At 33.9% G+C, this 22,683-nt stretch overlaps 1 protein-coding gene across 3 annotated transcripts in view; it reads left to right on the top strand.

Annotated features, from left to right (window-relative positions):
- SCN7A (sodium voltage-gated channel alpha subunit 7) overlaps positions 1-22,683 on the top strand; it is a 79,665-nt gene that overhangs the window by 37,455 nt on the left and 19,527 nt on the right. For all 3 annotated transcript variants that reach the window (XM_027591108.1, XM_027591106.1, XM_027591107.1), the window contains exons 10-16: positions 3,103-3,309; positions 9,688-9,790; positions 10,534-10,772; positions 11,847-12,020; positions 13,507-13,863; positions 19,013-19,450; positions 22,497-22,599. In XM_027591108.1, coding sequence (XP_027446909.1) covers positions 3,103-3,309; positions 9,688-9,790; positions 10,534-10,772; positions 11,847-12,020; positions 13,507-13,863; positions 19,013-19,450; positions 22,497-22,599 — 1,621 coding nt within the window. The remainder of the gene's footprint in view (positions 1-3,102; positions 3,310-9,687; positions 9,791-10,533; positions 10,773-11,846; positions 12,021-13,506; positions 13,864-19,012; positions 19,451-22,496; positions 22,600-22,683) is intronic.

The following is a 22,683-nucleotide window of genomic DNA, read 5'->3' as shown; positions in this document are numbered from 1 at the left end:
TATCCTACTTCTAAAAATCCTTCAGAGGTTTCTGCATTCCTATGGGATGAAGTTCAAAGTCCAAATGCATGGTTTATAGTGCCCTTTAAGATCTAGTTTCTGCATAGTTCTCCAGATGTATTTTCTAATGATATTCCAATATATACTCACTCTCTGCTTTATTTAAGTATAGAAAAACTTTGCGGTTTCCTAAGTGAGCTTTTTCCCATAATTTTTTGTTTCAATGTATGTTGTCCCCTCAGCCTAAATTCAAGTTTCTATCTTCAGTCTCATACCTCAAATTCATACCTCAAACCCAGAAGAAATCTTGAGCTTTTCCCCAAACGCTCCTTTCATGGCTAGGCAAGTCCTACACCAGAATACCATGGCACTGTATAATTGTCTCTAATTGTAGTTATTTTATTTTATTGGTTTATTTTTGAAAGAGAGAGAGAGAGAGAAAGAGCATGCACTCACGCATGCACACGGGAGGAGAAGGGGAAGGACAGTGAGAGAGAGAATCCTGAGGAGGCACCATGCCCAGCATGGAAGCTCACACAAGACTTGAACCCACAAGCCTGAGGTCATGACCTGAGCTGAAATCAAGAGTCAGATGCCTAACTGACTGAGCCACCCAGGCGTCCCTAAGTGTGGTTATTTTAATTTCTCGTTCAGTAATTTCTCCCACTGGAGATATGCTACCTGAGAAGAAGTTTTTTTATCTCATTTTAATTTTTGAGTTCTCAGCATCAAACACATAGAAATTCTTAATGAAATTTTAATAAACAAAATATAAATGAATATTTATAAATTGTATCACTTTATGTAATGTTTTGTTTTTTGGTTACAGCCCTCAAAGTATGTTAGCTAATTTTCTTGTTAGAATTGGTCTAAAGGAAATCCTTTCCCACTAGTAGTGAAATGAAAAATCAGTATGGGAGTACCCTGGTGGAGTCCACATAGGACTTTCATCAGTATTGTACTCTTGTTATTGACCAGTGTAGAGAAGGTCTGCTTTGATTTGGATTGGATTTGTGCTCTCAGCATTGCCCCACACTGAACTGACTATGGCTAGGGAAAGTCAGCAATTATTCCCAAAGAATGTAGCTTATGTTTTAGAGAATACAATTCTCTACTCATTCATCAAATATTTATTTGATCCAAATACTCTTTGATACACCATGGGTACAGAAATGAACAAAACAAAGTGCCAGTCCTCATGGACATAAACACAATGTTATGTTTAATAATAGTTAGCCTTAACTGCATTTGCCATAGACTAAGTGCATCTTCACATGCACTGCTTCACTTGATTTTCATAACAAACCTAGGCTTTGATGCCATAATTACCCCAATTTTAAACTAAAATATACTAGAACCAGAATGTGTATACTTTTCCATCATCATAAAAGTGTATTCTTTTATCCTCCACCAGCTTCATATAGTAGGAAAAGCAAAAGTTTTGGATTCAGGCCTTTCTCCATAGTTGTGAGATCTTCGACATGTCATTTTGCCTAATTTTCATCTTTCTTCTGCATATAAGAAATAATAGTAAATACCACATAAATGTTCTGCCAGAATTAATGAAATAATAAGCAAAGTATTTATTAATGTGCATGGCGGGCAGTATATCCCATAATATCTATTACTAACTCTTGAATGTACTACTGTAGATGATAGCTAGTTCAGTGGGAAAAATAGTTAACCAGATCCTAAATAGGTGACTCTTTGGGGAAATAAGGTTTGTTAAAAATACTTTTCAAGATAAATATACATATATTAATAAGAAATTATTTTTGATTGAATGTTAGAACTTACTAATCTGTAAACATTTTTAACTTTGTTGTATCAATATAATATTTTCTGTAAATAATACTTATCTATTGATTCAAGTGGATACTTAAAAATTAACACTAGTCTCATCTGTATTTTTTAGATTTTGTTTATATACTTTTATTTATTTTTTTAAAGATTTTATTTATTTATTAATGAGAGACAGAGACAGAGAGAGAGAGAGAGAGAGGCAGAGGGAGAAGCAGGCTCCCAAGGGGCAGGGAGCCCGATGCAGGACTCGATCCCAGGACCCTGGGATCATGACTTGAGCTGAAGGCAGACGCTTACCATCTGAGCCACCCAGGCGCCCTTGTTTATATACTTTTAATTAATGATAAATCAGTGGCCAATATTACTTATATAGTGGATTGTATAAATTACTTAGAATTTTTAAAATTTTTAAATTCTCTCATCTATCTTAGGTAATTATTATGAAATAAAAGCTAGTCCATGCTCAGTTTTGAAATCTAAAATCTTGTTTTTTTTTCTATCCATAAATGACTGCAATAAGTGAATTATATGACTTTCCCATGTGATTTGTCTAAATATCCTTCACCAAAGCAGGTATTCTGACAGAAAAATTTTCCTGTTTCCCACCTCTTTGAAAAGATCTAATTTTGTACCTTGTTATGATGTTTTCATAAAGTAATGATAAGAAGAAACTAATCTCTAAATATTCGTTCTCTGACTTTTGCTAAGCTTCATATATTTAAAGATTTTACTGTAAAGGAAATACTCTTTTTTATTTTTATTTTTTAAGATTTTATTTATTTGACAGAGAGAGACACAGCGAGAGAGGGAACACAAGCAGGAGGAGTGGGAGAGGGAGAAGCAGGCTTCCAGCTGAGCAGGGAGCCCAATGTGGGGCTCGATCCCAGGATCCTGGGACCATGACCTGAGCCGAAGGCAGACGCTTAACGACTGAGCCACCCAGGCACCCCTAAAGGAAATAGTCTTTACTTTAGACTGTCCAGCTTTCTTAATTGAGAAATGACAATGTTTTCCTTTCAATATGTTTTCTCTGTTAGTGAAGACCTAAAAGCCAGATGCCTAACTGAATTCTTTCTTTGGTTTTGTATCATGCATTTTGTACCTTACATATATATCTAAAATTGAAGAGCTTTTCTCTTATTTCTTCAGGTAGAGCCAGTAAAACTGTCCTGTGATTACATTCCACTTACAACTAAATTATTTTAATAATAAAAGTTCATTTTTTTCATTTTAAAATAGGAGATTACAGGAAGAAAAATAATGTTTTCCTCTTTTGTCTTGTTTTCCAACTCTCCTTAGATCCTTTATGCTTCTGGGAAGGTCTACATGATATTTTTTGTTGTGATAAGCTTTTGGTTTGCTTTTTACATAGCAAGTTTGTTCTTGGGCATACTTGCTATGTCCTATGAAGAAGAAAAGCAGAAAGCTACCGAAAAAGCTAAGAAGATTGAGCTAAAATTTCAGCAGACTTTAAAAGCACTTCAAGAAGGAGACGAAGCAGCTGAGGTATAAATTTTTCTTAGTACTTCACAGAATCACAGCATTTGAGTTATTTTCTCTCTTCGGAGTATATTGCTTTCTACTTGGTGCTCAGTATCTGTGTTGTACATGGTAAGAAGATCAACGGGGATCTTGATAAGTGGGCTCACTTTTGCTACTCAACATTATTTCCTCAGTACACTGTTAAGAGTGATCAACATCTTTAAATATTTCTTTAAGACAGACAATTTTTTGTTCCAAAGTGTGTATTACTACTGATGATAAATGATGGATATATTAGTTTTCCCAAACTTGACTTCTTTTAATGCAGGTTTAGTTTATTAATTCCCAAACTTGCTTCAGATAGTACATCAGAATTAACTGAAAAATTTCAGTATTCAACTCAAAAGTGATAATGCCTTCCATAATTTAGAAATCGTGAAGTACTGAAAGCATGGATTTAAAGTATAATACTGAAGTTGTAAAAAGAGCAAACAAATGCACTTACTGTCTTTCTAGCTCTTTCGAGAAGAAATGCACTATGCATCTTTATGTAAGGAATTATTTATCCATGCAATAATTAAATCCATGATTAGTAAAACTTAGTAAAGTTTTACTCTAATTTTCAATTATTTTAGTGTTGTTTTTTGAGTTTATTTTCAGGTTTTTACCCTCATAGCAAAAGATTCAATCTATGAATCTTAAAAGTATTGATAGAAGTAACATTAAAGAAGTTGTAGAAATTATTTTTAAAAAATCAAAATTGTGCCATAAGTGTATTAAGGAAGAGGACCCAGGAAAGCAACCAGAAGTAGCTTTCTTATATTCAGTAGGACCTGGCAATCTCATACTTCCTTCTTAGCTGGGGGAGGAATAGGTTTAGCCCAGTCTCCTAATACCCCTACCTGGAGCTGTAGAGGTGTATGGTGGGCAGGAGCCAAGTGGCCTAGGGTAGGTTACAGCCCCTGCCTGTTCCAGGTGTTGCTCCCTTCCCCTGTGTTGTAAAGAACCCTCTTGCCTAGGATCTTGGTCTTTGGAGGGTGCTGGGCCCAAAGTGGCCACAGTCAAGTTGAGTGTTCCTTGACTGGAGTGGCCTAGTTACAGGACTTCACTTGGGAGAGGGAGCCATGCCCTGCCTCCTTTTCCATTCCACTCTAGATTTGTTACTATTTTGCATTTTCAACACCTGCTCATAAAGATTGTTTACACTGGAAAAAAGAAGCAAACTCGATGGAAAAATGACAGACTAAGGGAGCAGACAAAGGATAGAAAGAAGCTGTACTGAGACCCTGTCATATGGAAGAGGATAAAAAGAGATGGGGAAGGTAAAGAGCCAAGATACACTCAGGCACTAAGTGGAACGCATAGTAAGGCTGGCTAAGACGTTCATTAATATCAAAGGTAACTTCTGGGTCAAAAGGGGGAAAAAGTTAACTTCCCTACATATAAAACTTTTTTAAGTCATCATCAATGAAGAAGCTCTAGAAAAGTAATTCTACTAAAAACGTGGGAACTGAATAACATGACGTAGGATTATACCAATCATCTAGTATCTGTTGATAGATGCTGTATCTACATGGTTCATAACATGCATACCATTGAAACAAGAAGCAATTATAGACAGTATGAAGAAAACATGTATAAAAAAAGCTATTGAATATAGCCATTATACCACCCATGAGTAAGTCACAGAAAAAATTACAAAAGATTTCTGTCTCTAGAAATGAGTGTGGGGTCCTTCTGATGGAATGATTATGGTCTGAATGATATGTTGAATGTGTAATTTATTTTGAAGTGGTATTTCAAATGTCAAGGGCTACACACAAATATATCCAAGAACACAATACTTCTCTTATCCCAAGATGAGATGCCCTATTAACTCTGCTTAGGAAGAACTTGAATTTTTTCCCAATTTATTAATATCTCCATTCATTTGGCTGCTTTGGATCACATGAAGACTTTCTGGTTTTAATTAAAATCTTTCAATTGTAAAGGATTTCTTTTCCTGGAAGAGTACTAGAATATTTTGTCATGAAAACCTTTTTTGGGGAAGTAAGAGTGAAGGTCATTTCACAAGATTTACTTTTTTTCCCTTTTTTATTTATACTTAAGAAAATACGGGAAAGAGAAGAATTTATAATGGCATATATTGAGGACCCTTTAGGTGACTTATCTGATTTAAGACTAATCAGATTCTAATTCTGATGTTGGAATTACTGAGAGATTACTTAGATGCTTCATATTCTCACATTGTAGCAAAGCAGTAGATCATATTGGCTAAAAGCACAGTTTTGCAGTCAGATAAATATAGATTTCAGTCTATTTTAGCCACTTGATAGATGTATGATATTTGCCAAGTCTGTTAACCTTTCTGAACTTCGTCTTCTTTATCCGCAAGATGTATATAATTGTAGAATCTGTCTCATAGGTTGATGTGAGATTCAAATGAAATAAATTCTTTTTTTAAAGATTATTTATTTATTTATTTGACAGAGAGAGAAACACAGTGAGAGAGGGAACACAAGCAGGGGGAGTGGGAGAGGGAGAAGCAGGCTTCCCACGCAGCAGGGAGTCCAATGCGGGGCTCGATCCCAGGACCCTGGGATCATGACCTGAGCCGAAGGCAGACGCTTAACAACTGAGCCACCCAGGTGCCCCAAATGAAATAAATTCTTGTAAAGCATTTGGCAGTGCTTAGAGTATACTGAGCAACTGAAAAAAATGTAAATGGCTAATTATAGGAAACACAAGAAGGCACAGCAGTACATAATGGAGACTACTCCATCAACATAAAACTCTTAGGTCTTTGACTAAATCGCCCTTTTAGGGGCAATTAAAATAATAATAATGATAATAGTAATAATAGTATATAATATTTATTGAGTGTCGACTATGTTCCACACATATGATAAGCATCTTCATGAATCCTCAAATTTTGTCTTTATTGAGGAGTTCCAGTTGCAAAGTTTGACTTGTAATTATTGGTATCTGATTTCTCAACACTTTATTTCTTTTTTCACTATTTTATTCCATCAAATACACAGGTGGCAGATGAAACTTTCTTAAAAATTGCCAGTCGCTGTCCAAACCTCGAGAAGAGAATCAGATATATACAATTGTAGGAATATAAGTATTTTCAAAAGTATTGGCCCATCTAAAATGGCATCCTTATGGCTCATCTACCTAATTAAATAAGATGTTATTGACAATATACTCTATGATAGGCATTATACTAAGCATTGGAGATTTTAAAATGTTAATAAATACAAATATAGTATCTATTTTCATGAAGCTAATGGCCTAATGTAGAGATAGAGCATAAAATTATCATAAACACAAAATTGTACCTCTCCGACTACCAGACATTATGTGTTTCCTGATGTTATGAAACAGGAGACATAAAACACCACATACAATATATTCTTGCCATAATCTGAGCTAATTCTAGTAAGCCTCTAGATCTGTCTTTTTCTAGAGGCTATAAGAAAAAGAAGAACACATTAAATTACACTAAAAGGACACAATTTGCCAAATCAAGAATGTGGAAAATTCTACAGTTATAAGTGATCCATTATCATCAACAAATAAATCATACAGAAGAAATAAAGTCACAAGATAATCAGTAGACCTGTGAACAAAATACAGTATGGGGATCTTTTTTGTATTCGATTGGAGCAAATAAAATAAAATAGAAAGTTTCTGAGCAATGAAAGAAAATGGAGCATGGTCTGAGTATTGGATAATATTAAGGAATTACTAATTTTCTGATTGTGATCCTATTACTGTGATTATGTGTCTTACAAAGTTTATTCTGAGAATTATATGATATTTGAAATATTTTTCCTGAAATATTTTAAATAAAGTAGGGTGAGTAATACATGAGAAATGAAGGGTATAATGTTATTAATTTTTAAGCCTGGATATTGGGTGCTTGGTGATTCACTGTATTATTCTCTACTAAAAAAATAAATAAATAAATGAAACCATGGCAAGTGCTATAAAAGTGAGAAACATGATGTTTTGAGAGCCTATAATAAAGGATTTCCCTGAGTAATAAAAGGGTTTTCTGAGAAACTGACGCTTGAACTGAGATCTAAATAATGAGTCCATGCCAAGTAGGGGGAAGGAACAGAGTGAATCAGGATTAAAAAGGCCAGTGTAGCTGCAGTAGAAAGAACAAATCTGAGTCCAAGATGAATACTTCAGGTACTCATTGCTAAATGCTAGAAATATGACTGGATTCTTTCTTATTTATACCTCCTCTCTACAGAAAATTTAAACCAGTTGTGAGAACAAGAATCCTAGGTCCTTTTTCCAGTCTAATTTTAACTTTGGATATGCCCTTATTAGCTCTTAAACTTCCAAACAGGAGATTACTGAGTCACGATCTTCTTAATTTGCATTATAAAATGGTCCTTTCCTTAGTAGTTGGCCAACTTGTGGGCATTCATTCAATATTTTTAAGAGCTCCATTTAGGTAACTATATTACTAGACTGGTATGTAATTTATTCATTTTATATTCTAAAATATATCCACAGTTCAAGCCAAATAAGTAGAGAATTAAATGTGACTACATCAACAATAACATTGTCACTCTCCTCACTCTACCCACTCCACACAGATGATCATCTTTACTAAATTCCTTCTTGGGATGATTCCATCAGACATTGTCATTATTAGAAACATCTCTAGGAGAGGCAATTCCTTTATATTAGGACTAGTAGAGGGTATTATTCAGTATATCACCAAGTATCATCTTTATGAAGATACACCTGGGAAATCCCTGTTAGACCTTAATAACAGAACAATTATGCTTCTGTTGGTTTTTGACTCATGGAAATTTGAAATTGTATAAATTATAACATATTTTAGGTAACGTTGTAAGTCAGTTAAAAAATACTTTCTGGAGTAAGTTTAGTTAAGGTAAATAAATTAACCTCACATCCTGAGTTTTTAGCTTACTTTTTCAATAAAAAAAATAATAATTAGAGAACAGAGATCTGTACACCTGAAGAATCTGTCATTTTCATGATGGAATCAGTATAGAATAGAGTTGGTTTTTTACCTCCTCTGACTTTAGTATTTATGACGTTAGAGGGAACTTGACAGATACTGAATGAGATAAATATGATGATTCCTTGATATCTATTATGCCACTTCAGAAAGACCACAGCAGAACCTGCCAACCAGGGTGTGCTGGGTATCAGTTATCATTGAGCCTCGACCACTAATCCCTTTAGTGTTGGTGAAGCAGCACCCCCATGCCATTTATCTCTGTTCCAGAGCAGCCTTGCCTATTCAAATTTATTTACTATTTATTTCACCTATTTAGCCACACCTATTTACCAAGTTAACAAACATACAAATATCATTCTCTTGTATGCCAAATGTAAAATCTGTTGGAAACCCTGTGGTGTAATATTATCTACCCATTGTCAGTTTTTTTCTTTCGCATGCGCACACACACTCACACATACGCACACATGGAGGGGGGAGGGGCAGAGGGAGAGGGATAGAGAGAATCTTAAGCAGGCTCCACACCCAGTGCAGAGCCCAATACAGGGCTCGATCTAATGACCCTGAGATCATGACTTGAGCCAAAATCAAGAGTTGGACACTTAACTGACTGAGCCACCCAGGTGTCCCACTATTGTCAGTTTCTTAGAGTTTAAATTCAAATATAAATTTTATACTTGGTCACTAGAAACATCTGAACTCAATTTGTGATAACTATGATGGTATAGAAGTTGTAATATCTACATCAAACCCTAAGAATGTGTTTCTAATGCAGGACTTCTTTGGAACTCTGTGTAACCATATCTGCAAAACAGAATATCTTAAAACCATTACTCAAGAGACATGACAGAAAGAAGTAATTCCTTTATGGAATTATCTTACATAACAACTCCTTTAAATCCATTCTTTTACATACTATTCAGGATTATTTCATTATCACAAAACCAAATAATTTTGATTTTATCAAGATAGTTTTTTTCGAAGTTATAAAATACCCTCAAGGAAAAATTTAAGGTGTTTGAGAAATACTATTATTCAGTAGCATGTTTGCCAACTGGATATTTTGCAATAATCTTAAAGTATACATTGAATGGTTTGTCAAATATGAGTAATAAAACCAATATTTTCTGATTTCCTCCTTTTATAGTTGACCTCATAGTATGAAATGATTTTGTTGAGTTGCAAGTTATACACATTCATTACACAAATGATCCTATATCAGTTTAATACTGCCTATAGTGTAAAGAGTAGCAAAAGATGAAACCCAAAAAGATTTCTGGAGCTAAAGAATCAGCATTTTTAAAGAAGGTTATAAACCTTCTTATAGTTCTAGTCTTGTATCTACAAAGGGAAGAAGCCAGCACTGGACTCATCTAATTTCTTTTTAGACCAAGACCACACAAATAGAAATGAAGAAAAGATCACCAACTTCTATGATCTCTTCTTTGAATATGTTGGATGATGCCACTGCTGCTATCAGACATGAGGAAGGTAAAGTAAAAAAATTTTAGACACTATGAAAGGTACTATTCATAAGATTCACTTTAAAGGAATCCTGCAATTTCTTTAGAATTTTAGATGATAACAAAAATTTAAGGACTAACATAAGAATATTAAAATGAGCAATTCCATACACATGATATTTTAGACATTGGAAAGGAAAGAAAGGAATATTAAAATGAGTAATTCCATACATATGGTATTTTAGACATTGGTATTTTAGACATTCTTAGCACTCACCAAAGAGTGCTAAGAAATTTTCTTTAACATTGAGAGCAACAAAGAAGTATTAACTTATAACTAAAAATAGAGGTTGGATAATATAACAGTAATACATTAAGATCCTTTCTGTACTGTCTGCTTTTTTATATGTAACCAGTAACTCATTATCATGGGCAATATTAAAAGGTATTACTTTGTAAAGCATAAAAATCTGGAAATTATAAATCATAATACTCTCAACTTTATTCCATATTTGTTTTCTTGAGAGAAACTCCTATGTTTTGCTTCTAATACACGGTTTGTCTTATTTCATTTGCCTAACTCAGCAAGCATGAACAAAATAGAGGAAATTTGCTTTGCTCTGATTTTTATTAGTACAAAATATTTCTATTTGCTAATTCCAAATCAGAAGTCTAGTTTTAAACATTTCTTTGCATGCAAAAGCCAAATATTTTATCAGTTAGAACTTAAACAATTTGCTAATATTTAACTTTTTTATTCCTTCATTTCAGAACCTGAAAAATCCAGGAAGAGATGCCCATTGTGTTGGTATAGATTTGCTAAAACTTTCTTGATCTGGAATTGTTCTCCTTGTTGGTTAAAATTGAAAGAGCTCATCCATATGATTATAATGGACCCATTTACTGATCTTGCCCTTACTGTATGCATAATTCTAAACATAGGTTTTTTGACCTTGGAATGTTATCCAATGAGTGAAGAAACCAACAACATTCTCAGCATTGGAAACCTGGTAAGGCTCTTGTACACTATTTTCATTTGCGATTTCAACTTTTCTTCAGTAATCATAATCCCCATTATTATATTTTATAACTCAAGTATGTTACAAATGCATTATATGCATATCAGATGAAGTATTATGTTCATACTTCCACAACCAACCACCCCCAGCTCTGCTTTGTTTGTAGGTGTTCTAATCATCGAATAGGTTTGTAGCTAAAGTTTAAAATTCTGCCATTTAAGTCTGAGATTCTAGTCAGTTGCTTGGCGGTTAGGTTAAGTGGAAATATTATTTATTTCCTGTCCCTTCCCAAACATATCCTCTCTTGGTACCATAGCTCCATAGATCAGAGCAAGGCAGAGGTGAAATAACAAATACAAGTTCCTCACTGACACCTAAATTCCGAATCCTGACTACAACCGTACCTGCCCTGTCTGCTCTAGCCACCTATCTTTGCCTTAGATGGGAACTTATCCTTTTTTTATCAATACAATGCAAAAAGCAAAACAGATTTCTGTGAGTTTAAAAATAAGTCACATTCAAGAAAATATACAATGTTTAATTTTCTTTGCTTTTATGGTGGTTGTTGTTTGTTGCTTGGTATTAGTATAAATTGCCAAACTGTTACCCGTTTTGAATTATACATTTACTTGGTACTAATACAACAATTTAGTCATTTCTGCCAGTATAGTTTTCAAGAGACAGTGTTCATAGGCTTACTTTGTTTTTTTTTCCTGGTTCACATATGTACTTTTTAAATTCTTTTACACTTTAAAACATTAAATATCTTATCATGTATTTCATATCCCGAAAGGAAAGGAAAAGATTTTCTTCTTTAAATATTCTTTTGTTGTCTTTCAGGATAGTTTTTATTTAATAATTAAGGATTTTGTATACAATGTTTGATGTTAGATTGTTAAATTAAAAATGTTTGAGTCTATCCTTATAATACAGAATCCAAAACTAACCAGATCTTGACAGAGGAACTGTGAAGAATGTGTCAGTGAAAAGTTATAGCTTTTGTGTATGAGGTTTCTGAGAGTGTAATTGGAAGCATATTCTCATCTGTGTTTTGTTTTTGTTTAGGTTTTTATTGGAATTTTCACAACAGAAATGATTTTGAAAATAATTGCAATGCATCCATACGGGTATTTTCAAGTGGGTTGGAACATTTTTGATAGCCTGATTGTGTTCCATGGTTTAGCAGAGCTTTATCTAGCAAATATTCATGGAATGGCTCTTTTTCGAACATTCAGGGTGGTAAGTAGAATCCAAGATCTAAATTTTATTTTATGAAAATTTATCTCCACTTCCTCAGACACAACATGGGGAAAATAGTAATGCCTATCCCATTGGGACATTTGGAGTAATAAATGAAATAATTTTTATGTAAAGAGCTTAGAAAGTGCCAGGAAGAATAAGCATTTTCCAATGCTATCATTTGACCAAAGCCTCAAAGGAAATAATTCACATATGTAGCAAATTCACGGTCTAGTTTTAGGAAGCAGGACCAGGGTTACCGTCAGCTCTGTCCCTGGAACAGGATAATGTGGAGTCCCAGAAGCTGAATGCCAGTGTATAACTAAGGAACTGGAATCAGGTATTTCTAAATGTAGAGTTAGAAAACTTTATAAAAAACCAGTCAGACCAGGGGAATATTATTATGAAAATTATTAAGAATTAGTATATGTTTGTAATGTAGAGTGGTAGTAAGAATTAGAAAACTAGCCAAGGAAATAATGTTATTAGAAGAGTGTGTATGGAAATGTTAAGTACTTGATAAGTAATATATTCTGGTAAGAAGTGAAGGAATGTAGCAGGAGTCAAGTACAATTAAGTAGATTTGATCTCATCCAAATAATTCTTCAGAACACTGTCTTAAGTCCTCACCTGTAGACTTTTCTAATCAGTAAGGTAAACATATATGAGATGTACCTATCAAATTTATGGATGAAACAAGACTGGTAAATACCTATATATATATATATATATATATATATATATATATGATAAAAGATAGTATCAAAGTATCTGAAAGGCTAGTATGGACTGAATACAAATGATTCAGTTTTACATGGATAAATGTGAAGCCCTACTCTTGAGTCCAGAAAGCCAACTATATACTAGAAAAAGTTGGGGAAGGTATAACATATATAAAAATGATGTTTCAGTTTTAGATGATTAAGTTCACTGTAATATGGTGACTAGAATTTTAAGGTAATCCTATCCTGTATCAATAGAAATAAAAAATCTGGTGAAAAGAAGAGAAATATTCAGACTAAACCTAGACTGCTGAGTTTGGTTTTTGATATGTTACTTTAAAGGAAAATACATAATAGAACCTTCAACGGAATTTAATAGGACTTAACAGACTCTTTTCAATATCATTTATATGTGTTGTGAAAAGCAAAACAAAGAATGGATAGTTGCCCTACCAGATATTAAAACATAAAACTAAAGTAGTTATAATCAGATAATATTGAATGGAAATTGACAGATCAACAGAAGAAGATATGTCTGGATCTAGTGTAAAAAATACAGAATATGTATGATGTATTAAGAATTGTATAAAAATTAATTTTCAGTGGTTAGTATTAATAATACTTAAAACTGAGTATTACACTAAAGACTGTATGTGTATGTGCATAATGCTGATAAAAATTTTAAATGTACATCATAATAAATAGTGACCAGGTTTTTTGTTGTTTTTTTCTTATTTTTGTTGTTTCTGGCATTGCTCTATTAGTTGAGAATTTTCAAGTTGGCAAAATACTGGCTGACATTTAAGATTCTGATGCAGATTCTTAATAACTCCTTGGTGGCCCTGAAAGACTTGATCCTGCTGTTGTTCATCTTCACATTCTTTTCTGCTGTTCTTGGCCTGACGCTGTTTGGTATGAGTTATGAAGTATGTGTCTGCAACATAGACAAAGACTGTCGACTCCCACGCTGGCACATGCATGACTTCTTCCACTCCTACCTGAATGTGTTTCGGATTCTCTGTGGAGAGTGGATAGAGACTTTATGGGATTGCTTTAAGGTAGCAGGCCAATTTGGTTGTATTCCTTTTTACATGATGGTCATTTTAATTGGAAACTTATTGGTAAGTAATCCATGCTTTTAAATTTTCCTTGAAAAATTGATGCAATGTAGTCTGGTGTTTTCATGATGTGGATTTATGGGATCCAGTGGTCTATTAACTGTGTTGTCCAATATGGTGGCCTCTAGGCCCATGCGGCTGTTGGTCACTTGAAATATGAGTGGTTCAATTTGAGATGTGCTACAAGTGGAAATACCCACTGGATTTGAGTCTAAAAGAGTGTAAATTATTTTATTAGTAATTTTTATATTGAATGAAATTTAAAATGATGACATTTTTGAATATATTTAGTTAAAGAAAATGTGTTAGTAAAATTTATTTCACCTGTTTTTATTTATGCTCTTAATGTGGCTCCTAGAAAGTTGCATATGTGACATGCATCATATTTCTGTTGGATAGCACTGTTCTATAACCTTGCTACTCAAGTAGCATTGACATCACGTGGGAGATAGTTATTAATGCAGACTCTTAGACCCCATCCCAGACCTACAGAAGTAGAAGCCACATTTTAACAATAACCCCAGGTTATTTGTATGCACATTAAAATTTTAAGAAGCACTTAAATGTAACACTGGTTGTCAAACTTGGCTGCACATTGGAATAACCTGGGGAATTAATAAAACTATAGTAATGCCCTGGATCCATTCCCAGAGATTCTGATTTTATTGTTTTGTGGACATAGTGTGGTCATCAGGATTTTTTAAAAGTTTTCACTTGATTAGATTGTGCAGCAAAGTTTGAAAATCATTGGTTTATAAAACTATTGTGCATTAACTAAAAGAGGAAGCTATCACTTTTAAATTCCCAGTAATTGAACTGGTGTTACATGGATTGAGTAAGTAGCTTTCACTTCTTCCAAGAAAAGGGAATGGCTTATAAAAGAAAACTGCTCTTACAGGAAAAAAAAGGATTCAACATTTGGTTTGTATTCATAAAGTCATAGAGATCAAATACATTTTCCAAAAGACTGAAAAAAAAAAATCACAGGTTAGACTCCATTGTATCTATTGGTGCCCTTCCTCGTGGCTTCTGTTTCACCTTGGTTATAACCCCTGTCCACTTAGCACTGCTGACATTATGTTTAATTGTTAATGTACTTATCTCAACCTTCCTTATTAAACTAAGCTCCACAAAGGAAAGGATCAAGACTATTCTCTATATCATGCAAGCCTAGAAGAGAGCCCAACATGTAAAAATATTTCAATGACCTCTGCCTCTGTAGCTGTCAGTACACTTTCAAGTCCCACTGACATAACCCTATTCTTACTGGCTGAAACAAAAATCAACATATATATATCAGCATGCATAACTCAAAATGTCAGAGATAGATTTCACTTCACTTGTGGTATGACACATATGTTCAAACAAGGTTGTTAGAGACAGATCTTTGCATATCACAGATTTGTCTTCTGTATGCCCTTTGCTGGCTAGTGGCCTCTGGTTTTGTGTGTGTGTGTGTGTATGTTTTTTTTAAGATTTTATTTATTTCACAGAGAGAGACAGCCAGAGAGGGAACACAAGTAGGGGGAGAGGGGGGAGAGAGAAGCAGACTTCCCACAGAGCAAGGAGCGCGATGCGGGGCTCGATCCCAGGACCCTGAGATCATGACCTGAGCCGAAGGCAGACACTTAACGACTGAGCCACCCAGGTGCCCCTAGTGGCCTCTGTTTTATCAAGATGGCTGCTGCAGTGTAAAGCTTCATGTGTTCATATCATGCAAGTCTAATAAAAGAGAAATTCTTGTTTCTTTCCTAGAAGTCACAGCAAATTTCTCCTCTTATCTTATTAGCTCTGAGTCACATGTCTATTTCTAAACCAACCTCTATTGCTCAGGGTGTGGAATACATTTATTACTTATTGTGCAGAGTGTAGAATATATTAATATATTATTATGTTAAGCTACTCAGAACCCTGTCCTGGAGCTGGAGTTGGTATCGTCCCAAACCCAAATCATACAACTAATAATGAGATAAGGGTGATTTCCCAAATTAAATATAAGTTTCTGTTCTGAAAAGGAAGGGCCATTGTTGATGGCTATTGGCATAAATAACACACACACACACACACACACACACACACACACACACACACTTCACAAAGAAATGCTGAGGCAGTTATATAATTGTACTTCTGTTTCTTTGTTTTTGAACTCCACTCTGTTTCTTATTCTTCTCTTTCCTACTGATCAGAAACTTGATGTCAATAGGCAGAGGGATTTCAGGGTAAAATGGAGTTACACGAGCCTCCATTTCCAATTGATTGGACATTATATTGCTTGGCTTACTGAATCTTTTAAACTTTATTCCCCTCAACAGGCATCCACTTATGGAACATCATGATAATAACACTAGAGTAAATACAAGGGAAAAAAAATGCAAGGAGAGAATCTGTAAGGCTGTAGATCTTTTCCCCTACTTCCAACTCATTTCATTATAGCATTGTAATTTCACACTAAAACTCAATATTGGTGTAAAAAGAAGGTATTTTGCATTTTTTAGATTTAACTTTATCTTATTTGCCCAACAAAATTCCAACAATGATTCAGCCTTAAGTGGAAACCTTAAAACATGATCATATACAAAAGCAAATATTTAAGTGCTTTTTGAAATAGTTATATGCAGTATTAAGTTGTAGAAAATAACAGAGTTCAGATCGAAGAAAACATGGGTTCAAATTCCAGTTCTATCATTTACTAATTAAATGGCTTTGTGCATATTACTTAGCCTCTTTAAGCCTGACAATCTCTAGTAGGAGAATGAACATAACAATAATATATGCTTTATATGGTTATTGTAACTTAAATAACATAGCTAGCACTCTATAAATATTCATAAATGTTTGTTTCACTTTCTTTAAACTCTAGAAAATTACAACTCCTACATCTATAGAATTTTGTTAATTAAACATTATTTAGAAGTTTCAGTTATGCAAACCCTCCAAGTGTTTTTACCTGCAATTTAAGTAGTTGCCACCAAGTGAATTGTGGTTTCTGGTTGAGGGATAGAAACACAGAAAGAAAAGAAATAGAAAGCAATATAAAATGCAGTAGCTTTTTAAAAATAAAAAATTGATGATAAATATGTATGTTACTCAACATATTTACATATTCCCAAATTAAATGTATGTTAAGGTATAATTTGAACAATATTAAAATAGAATCTTCGTGTATGTTAAACTCCTTGATTACTAATCGAATTATTACTTGTACTTTAAAAATACTTGAAAAATGCTTGCAAAATACGTGAAAAGTACTTGAAAAATAATTACTTAAATAAGTCTTAAATCTTCTTTCTCTCCCCTACTACTTTATTTTGATAAGAGTTGCTCAATTCTCACCTAACAGATAGATATCTTTGAGGTAAAGGGGAGGGCAGATTTCAGGGGAGACATTTAAATGTTTTGTTTTATAAACATTATTTTATCTTTTATCTTTTAACACAAAAACAAAAAAATGTTTTGACTCTCTTTATAAAAACACTATGACTAGAACAGAGTTACTCTAAACTTATGTAATATAATCTTTGTGTTTCCCCCTTCCTTCATTATTAATGCTCAAAGAAGAAGTAGTCAGTCCTCTTTAGTTTTGGTGATTTACACATTCTTCTTTTCCTTTTTATTCCTTTAAGAGACTACTTTTAATTCAGTGCACACTTGAACAATACAGTAGCATCTTGTAGTATTGCAAGATTTTTCTTTATGCCATAGTTCAGAGATTTTGAATTTCATTGTCAGCCTTTTAACATTTTTACTGTATACGTAAATCTGCAGGTATTGTGTGTGGGGTATGTGTGCCTAAGATATAAGAAATCTTAGATTGTAAGCTCTTAAAAATACGACCGTATTTTTACGGTCCAAATCCTATCACAAAATCTATTCTTTCATTCATTCTATAATTAATTTTTTCAACAAATATGTATTTATCACTTATTTTGTGCCTAGCACTGTGTTAGTTGTCTACTTAAGAGAAAACTTGGTTCCTGCTCACATGAAGCTTATAGTCATGAAATTCTTACCTAACATCCTTCCCTTATTTCTCACCATGCCTAATAACCAAAGGAAGGAAAAGAAACAACCAACAACCTAAAATTATATTTGGTGTTGCCCTCTTAAGAATGGTAGAAATGCTAATAATGTAATTCGTACAAGGGCCGTAGAGCCCCTGCCCATATTATCTGTAAGTAAATTTTATCTTAGCATATATACATATTATTTATATATATATTCTTAAACATAATTCATGTCATTTGAACTTTGCCCGTTAAAAACAATATGTAAAACATAAAAGAAATTAAATCATAAAAAGCTCAGATATCCAAAGGGAGGCAGAAAACTTCCATAACAAGCAAGATGCTCAAATTGTTTTTTTAAGTCTAAAAGAATTATCAATATGAATCTCCAACTCTAAACTCCAAGAATATTATCTATGTCTTACAATCACAAACAAGATAAAATATGATTCTCTGGAAACGAAATGTGGCTTGATCATATCTTTCAGTGATAATAAAGGTGAAAATATACACTGTCCTTGAGTTCAAATAACTTACAACTATTAGGAATGATTCTTCCATCACTCATCTCTTTCTTATCTAACCAAATTTATTACTACACAGAATGAATTAACCTACCCAGTCCCTGTGCTAACATGTTGTGAGAAAATTTAGATGCAGGCTTCAGAACCAGGAATAGCTTTCTCCCCGTGATATTCCTTGTGGGTTTGCAGAACTCGTGAAGATGTCATTGTATGTCTTCCCGGGATAGTGCTGAAGTGGTCAGCCACCTGAAGAGGCAGTTTGTTTTCTCATCTTGGAAGAGGTAGCCTGGCTCAGTGAAGAAAAACAAGCTTTGGAATGAGACAGACTTGGGTCCAATCTATGTGAGCTTTGATATATTTGACCCCTGTAAGCCTTGCCTTTTTCATATATAAAAGAGAAACAAATGATATGTCATAGAATGTTGTGAACCTAAGATGAGTTCTGGCCGTACAAACTCTTAGCACAGCACCTGACGCACTGTAAGAACAGTAGAGTTTAAATAGCATTGTAGTTCGAATTCTGTTTGCAAATCTCAGATCAGCTTTTTAAAAAAGATGTTTTATTGTTTAGAAGGAAACAAAAAGTGAGATAAACTTAACCTCGTCTACTTCCTCATTTAGATAATTTACCTGTTCCTGGCATTGGTGAGCTCATTTAGTTCATACGAGGCTAAAACAACTGAAGAGGACGATGAAGCAAAAAATCTCCAGCGTGCAGTAGCAAAGATTCAGAAAGGAGTAAACTATGTGCTTTCTAAAATATTATGCAAAAACCAAAACGTCTCAAAGGACACAATGGACAATGTAAACGCTATGTATGTTAAAGAGACTATTTCTGACCATACCCTTTCTGAATTAAGCAACACTCAAGATTTCCTCAAGGATAAGGAAAAAAGCAGTGGCACAGAGAAAAACACAATGACTGAAAATAAGAGTCAATCACTTATCCCCAGTCCTAGTGCCTCAGAAACTGTACCAATTGCGTCAGGAGAATCTGATATAGAAAATCTGGATAATAAGGAGGTTCAAAGCAAGTCAGGTGATGGGAGCAGCAAAGAGGTAAGATGTTTGAATATTCTGATTGCTATTGTTGATTTGAGGCATTATTGGCAAGAAAGTGAATTAGTGTTGAAGTGGCAGAGTTAGAGAACCCATTCGATCCTAGCTATAGATAGCACTCCTTGCTCCTGATTGTATGCTCCTGATCAGGTTAACTTACCTGTCTAAGCTTCAGGTTCCTTCTCTATAAATTCCGATAAAATTGAATCTATTTCTTAGGGAGGATAGGACTGAGAAAAATAGTTCCATAGTGCATAGAACAATGTCCAGTCTATAGTAAACACTTAGTAAAATTAGATAATATAATTGCAAAATTCGGTAAATTAATAAGCAGGCAATATGGGATGATGAAAACATATTGAAGAAACCTAAGTTTTCAAAATCAATGTGTATTATCAGAGAAATCATTAAACTCTCCTGGGCATTATCATTTTTGAAATGTGAAACTGGACTACAGGAAAGCTAAAATACTTTCTTACTTGCTAAAATTCTAGGATTCTTGTCACTTTATTTCTGCAACATTTACTATAACGTATATAATTGACTTGGACTAAAAGAATAAAGAAAACCCACCAGCTTGAATTTTGAGCAGTGTGTAGCTTTATCAATTCCAGGACAAAACAAAACAAAGCAGCAGCAACAACAAAAAACCCAACACATTCAAAGAAGTATAGATACGGCTGTTAACTTAGCTTCTAAAATGTACACCCTACTGGAATCAACCTTAGTGTCTTCATTTGCAAGCACTAAGATATCTCAGTAGGAGGTGTAATTTAATAGAAAGCTACGTCTACAGAGATCACAACTGCTCTGTGAGCTTCTTGCATTGTACCTCAGTAGGGAACCATCTCAGATCACTCACAGGCACTGAGTGGGGGGGGAAGACAATGTCTCTTTCCACATCCCCAGAAAAGTCTCCGGCACTGTCTTGTCGCCCAGATCTCTTCCAATTGGCAGCTGCTCTGCAATAACTTCTCAAACTGGCCTAACAGGAGTTGAATTGCAATTATTCAAAATCCTTCCAGCTCCTAGTGAAGGCATCTATCTTTGTGTTAGAGAAACACTTTCACTCCTTAGCATGCCCAATATTTTTAGGTTCATTTTCCCTTAATTAATATCATTTCTAGAAAACAGGGAAAACTCTTCTCCAGCTACACTTACATATCTTCACTTACAACTTTGACTACCATCTATTTCTGGGTAAAATTGCTATTTATCACAGCACATCATGTTGAGATGCTCCGGGAAACTTCTTGCCAATCTCATTAGAAAGTCTGGGATATGCACATATATAGAAAGGATGACACTAAATATAATTGTAAATGGTGAGGTTTCAGGAGTTGTAATTTATGCTGCATAATCTGCAGCAACAAATCAATGCTCCTGTTTATTGATTAGCTACTCATAGGTTTATTCAGTTATCTGTATATTTAGTTACATATTTAATTTAGACACTTTAAAGATTGTACAACTCATGAGTACTTTAGGATGCTGATCTACTAAAAACCAAAGAATATAAAGTCGCATGTGATTTGATAATTCTGAGATACACTCTCTTCTTCCTTTGGTGTTTAAACTTTCAGCCATTTTTTAGTTGCAACATAACTAAATTTATATAGTCATAAAAATAACATTGAACTTTACACTGGATTTTATAACTTTTGATAATGTAACAGTATAGCATGGTCACTTTCTCATGCTATTAAGTAGTCTTCTAATAAAATTATTTATAATTTTGAATCCCAATTGATTTATTTTTAAATTTAGAATAATACATACTAAAAAACATTTGGAAAAATGACATCAAATAGTCGATGTAAGAATTCTAAAATAACATAAATATAAGGTGTATGATTTTCAATTATTGAATGTCCAAGTGCTATATAATATTCATTTATTTATTGTTTACTTTCAAATCAGTACCTTGCTAGAGACTTTATCTCATCAGAAATAAAGAAAATATGAGGAATTGAAATAATAAAAGCAATTTGTTTAAGAGTAAACTCCTGATGGATATATTTATTTAATTGAGCACCAAATGTCTTACTGACAATTGACCATGTAAGGTCTAAGGCAAAAAGAACTTCCTAATTAGATTTCCTTCACATTTATTGTGGATAAGACCAATTGGTAGGACACAATCCTTATAATTTTCCTTTTGATATACTTTACTTAGATCTTTCCTTAATCTTTAAGAAATAAGACTTTTTTTCCCACATGTTTTAATACATTTATCTTACTCTTTAATTATAAAATAATCTTCCTTATTAACGTTAGGATCTTGGGCGTTTTAAAGGATGATATGTTGTATATTTATTTTAAAATGAAGTAAAATAAAGCATTGTGAGAAAATCATTTCAAATAAAAGCCATGCATGTCACATGCATTATTACTACATATACAAAATCATGGCTATCTTATCCTATACAGACTTGAACTTCAGTCAAGAGCAGAGTGAGAAAGAATGTCAATCCCTGCAAATAGCCTCTCTCCATAGGGCTGGTACCACTTTCCCAGGTCTATTCCTGACCCTTATTCCTTGTGCCATTTCTTCATTTCACCTCAGGATAACTTCACATCAGTCCTATCCTATGATGGTAAACACAAGCATGTCTGGACTGGATTGTACAACACAAACTAAGTGCACTCTTGTCTACCCATCTTTAACATCAAGGAAGGGGTAATATTCTGATACTGCTCATCTAGCTGAAATGGCATATATGGAACCCTTGTGAATAACTTCAAGAGAGCTTTGAAACTCAAATCCTTTTGGGTACTGGAGATGCAGTATTCTATACATCTTTAAGGAGAATGGTTTTATGAACTGAATGTTAAATATTTTAGCTTAAATGAATTTTTAATTAATTTTTTAAAACTTCAACTCAGAGAAATATGTATGCATTTTAAAGTCAATCCTGAAATTAGCCAGAAAAGTCTTTAAATCTGATAGAAGTCTTTCTGTACACAATTTTTCTTATTTCTGAAAATAAAATGAACTCCAGTGAAGCTTTAATCACAGCTTTTTTGGTGGGACTTTACTTTTCAGAAGGTAAAGCAATCTAGCTCATCTGAATGCAGTACAGTTGACATTATCTCTGAAGAAGAAGAAATGGTTTGTGAATGTGAGACGCCAAAGCATCTGAAAAACGGTAAGAAAAAAATAAGTTCCTTCGGGGTGCCTGGGTGGCTCAGTCGTTAAGCGTCTACCTTCGGCTCAGGTCATGGTCCCAGGG

Source organism: Zalophus californianus, chromosome 3, assembly GCF_009762305.2.
Source record: "Zalophus californianus isolate mZalCal1 chromosome 3, mZalCal1.pri.v2, whole genome shotgun sequence".
Lineage (NCBI taxonomy): Eukaryota > Metazoa > Chordata > Mammalia > Carnivora > Otariidae > Zalophus > Zalophus californianus.
The sequence above is the reverse complement of the archived record's forward strand: the minus strand, read 5'-3'. Positions and strand labels throughout refer to the sequence as shown.